Below are 3,797 nucleotides of genomic sequence, written 5' to 3' on the forward strand. Positions count from 1 at the left end.
GTTTGATTATAATTCAACTCAATGGCCAATCAGCGTGACCATCTAATCAAGTGTTTAGGATATCATGCGGATTAAGTTTATCACAAAAATAATAGTGACAGAAATGGGGATAATTTATCACAAGACAATAGGCTACATCACAACGCAGACGCAGTGGCAACTCTTTTCTTTTTGAGTTGGTCACTAGCCTTGATATAAGTCATTATGACCGATGACCGTCTTGATCCGAGGCTAGTCAACCTGGGTTGCACCCATGCATGCACCACTGATAATTAGAAGACCATCAGCGCCATCTTGTGGTTGGGATGTGGCTCCGAGGTTTCGAGCGAAAAGCTTACAGTTGCCATTAGCAACCAAGTAGCAACAACCTTATAACTTTTATTTCCACGAAGACTGGAACAGAATACAACAAAAATATTATTTGGAAAACTCGGGAAAAAACTTCAATCATGGCCTCGTCGCAGAACGCTTCAAAAAACCTCATGAAGATGATTAGTGACACTAAAGAGGTATGAACTTTGATAAATCACTTTTCACTCACTGGTCTGCAGTTACATTAGTTTATGATCATTGTACCATACTCACTACCCTAACCTACCTGATCACTATCCTAACCTTTATTTGGTTAATGTTATAATATGAGCTATTTTGACTGGTTGCTTAATAAAATATTAAAAACATATATATTATTTTTCCATTGTGCAGGACATAGACTGCCTCCAGGGTTCACTGGATAAAATGTGTGGGTTTACCCCAGAGGAGAAAGCAGATGCAAGGCTGCTGCGGTCAAGAATAGAGGAGCAATCCAGTTTAATCTGCATACTGAAACAAAAGGCAGAAAGTATGCTTATTCATTGTCAAGGACTGCATAAAATCAATACAGAGTTGGAAGACATGTTAGAATTTGAAAAGAAGAAATCAGCAGGGTTAGAGAAAAGATTTATGGAGCTAGCTGACAACCATCAAGAGATTATTGTTTTCAAGGACGAATACAAGCGGCAGAATGCCCAGCTCAGACAGGAGAACGAACAACTACGGACTGAAAATGAGACACTTTTCTCCCAAAAACTACTAGATAAACAGGCAGTTATTGATAAACTTACAGAAGAGGTTAGGCAACTCACAGAGAAACAGAAAACCATGGAAGATCTATATGGGTAAGAACATGATCTCTAGACTATACTTTGATCAATTATGCCTATTTCCTGTAAAGGTATCTGGGTTATATTATTTGATCACTATATATTTTCAATTTATTAGGAAAGAAATAGCAGCATGGCAGACAAAACTCACTGAACAAATGACCACCCATCAATTCAAGGAAACCTCACTACTTGATGAATTACACAATGCTCAGCAACAGGTTAAGGATGCTGTGAATATGTGTGAAGGTAAAGTTGTTTTTTTCTTTATCTCAATGATCCATAGTACTTACTTATTAATAAGCAAGTGGTAATTTACGTTTATCTTATCTCTCACTGGTCAGAGCTGAAGCTACATCTACAAGAAGCAGATAATGATCATCATTTGGGGGAGACCAGAATGAAAGAAATTCTAACCAACCTCACTAAAGACAAGGATAAATTCTTGAATCTATCAATTGAAAGAGGAAAAATAATACAGGTAATTTACATAGATCTTCCTCACAGATCTTTACTGTAATTTAAAATGTCAATCTGTTAATGCATTTTCCCCATATGGCAGGACAAACAGGAAGAAATTCTGCAGCTGGAGACAAAATGTAAAGAACAACAAGTGAGGGTCAAACCAAAAGACAGGTAGGAACATTAGTTGACCACAGTGTTTCCTCTACAAAGCTAGCTAGCAGTGCTGCACCATTGTCAAATCTGTTGCGCTGATGTTGGTATTTTGCAGTTAATATAAATAAAACTCATTTTCAAATTGGGAGTGCTGATACTTTGTGAATCACTTCCATGGACAAACTGGAGCAAACTGATGTGCACCATTGCATGTATGTCTACTCCTGCTTAATGCATATTTCAAATGATTAACACAAACACTTCAATCCAACACAAAGCCCCCAGCCTCAACTCACACTGTTTACCGCAAGACTGCTCAAGAGGAAAATCGCCACACAAAAGTTGAGTAACCATCTTCTACAATATCCACTTTGTCCCTCCTTAAGATTTTTACAGGACGAAGCCACTGTGAATGAAAATCAGAAAGTGAAGAACCTCCAGTGTGCTCTTGATGAATCCATTAAGATACACGAGAAGCTCAAACAGGTTTGTTTAAATATGAAAACAGTTGACATTGTCATTGCTGTGTCACAGGGCTAACAACATACTCATACAACAGTTTTCCTCTATTATATTTCATAGGATTTTGAAGCATACAGACAACACTGCTCCAATCTTCTTAAACAGGAAAAGGAGCTAAACATCAAGCTACGCCACATGATTGGCTGAAGACAAGCCTTTTACTCAGCAATGTAACTTATCTGGCAATAAAATGTGTATATTTACCCCTTTACTTTCTTTACATACAAATTGAGGGTCTTGAATCTTGCTGCTTTGAGTAATAATTAAGAAGACTGACAAATATTTATAAGATATTTGAATCCCTCTTTTAAAATGTTTTTACAATCAGAACTGTGCTTTACCTGCTAGAATGCTCTGGAAGTGTTTCTTTAAGGGTCACCAGCTTGCCCAAATGGCCAGTAAAGACTTCTGCCACCTGCAAAGGCTGAGCCAAGAAACGCTGGATCTTGCGAGCACGAGCTACAGTCAACTTGTCCTCTTCCGACAACTCATCCATGCCAAAAATAGCAATGATATCCTGTAGGGACATATAATCCTACAAGAAAAGCAATGGATAATTATAAAACAATAAGCTCAAAGATGATTGTTTAGTTTGTGAGTTGTGATATAGCCGAGCCTAAGTTAACCCTTACCTGAAGAATCTTCTGTACACCACAAGCCACATCGTAGTGTTCAGCACCAACAATGTTGGGGTTCATTATACGGGAGGTGGAATCTAGAGGCTCCACAGCAGGCACATTCAGTAGATGGCCTGTTAAGGGAATTAGTTGTTTTAAAGTAATGTTGAATTTTGGTATAACCTTGGATTGTATAGCTACCAGGGTTTGGTAACCCACAGCAGGTGGAATGCTTTATGAGTTGAAGTGAGTGAGCACAGTGTTGTGCTGCCCCCTAGTGTCATTTGTCTATACCTGTCAAATATGTTTGTGATGTGATTGCTTGTGATATTGTTCGTGTAGCCCTTTGTTAAATCCTGTGTGTGTTATTATTCTTGAAAATACCTTTATATAAGGAATAATTGCAATAAACAGATAAATAATAAACAGAAAGAAAGAAACCTTGCATGTCCGAAACAGTTACTTTTTCAGGAAATGGAAAAAAGAACCTGCTCTCCCAAGCTCCCAAGTCACAAGCTCCTGTTAAATATTTCTAAAACCCACAGACACTTACTTATACTTACTTAACCCCATTACTATTTTTTAAGCATGTCATTATAGGTAAAAACGTACAAAGTTTAAGAAGTAGGAGATGTACAAGCTCACAATGCTTTGCATTGCAACACATTGTGAGCTTGTAGGTCAGATATTTGCTACTCTTGTGTGACAGTGTCATCACACTCCATCTCTGTTCCTCAGCACCCCCCCCCCCTCATTTGTTTACCCCTTATGTATTGCTGTATAAGATGTGTATGTACTAAAATCAATTCTCATTCTTGACTTTAACTTATTCCCTGTGCAATTTCACCCTATCTTCTTTTATTTATCCGGACAATAAGAAAAGAAAAAGCAGAGGGTG

The 3,797-nt window shown here is 37.9% G+C and overlaps 1 protein-coding gene across 1 annotated transcript; it reads left to right on the plus strand.

The window, feature by feature from the left end:
- Window positions 1-449: 449 nt before the first annotated feature.
- On the plus strand, window positions 450-2,429 carry LOC311064409 (coiled-coil domain-containing protein 89; the record flags this gene model as incomplete). The annotated part of the gene is made up of 6 exons (XM_084084239.1): window positions 450-509; window positions 706-1,110; window positions 1,489-1,623; window positions 1,705-1,778; window positions 2,147-2,246; window positions 2,343-2,429. 6 exons carry the CDS (start codon window positions 450-452, stop codon window positions 2,427-2,429), a joined length of 861 nt encoding a protein of 286 aa, XP_083940365.1.
- Between the last annotated feature and the right edge of the window lie 1,368 nt (window positions 2,430-3,797).

Source organism: Gymnoscopelus microlampas, assembly GCF_963454915.1.
Source record: "Gymnoscopelus microlampas genome assembly, chromosome: 17".
Classification (NCBI taxonomy): domain Eukaryota; kingdom Metazoa; phylum Chordata; class Actinopteri; order Myctophiformes; family Myctophidae; genus Gymnoscopelus; species Gymnoscopelus microlampas.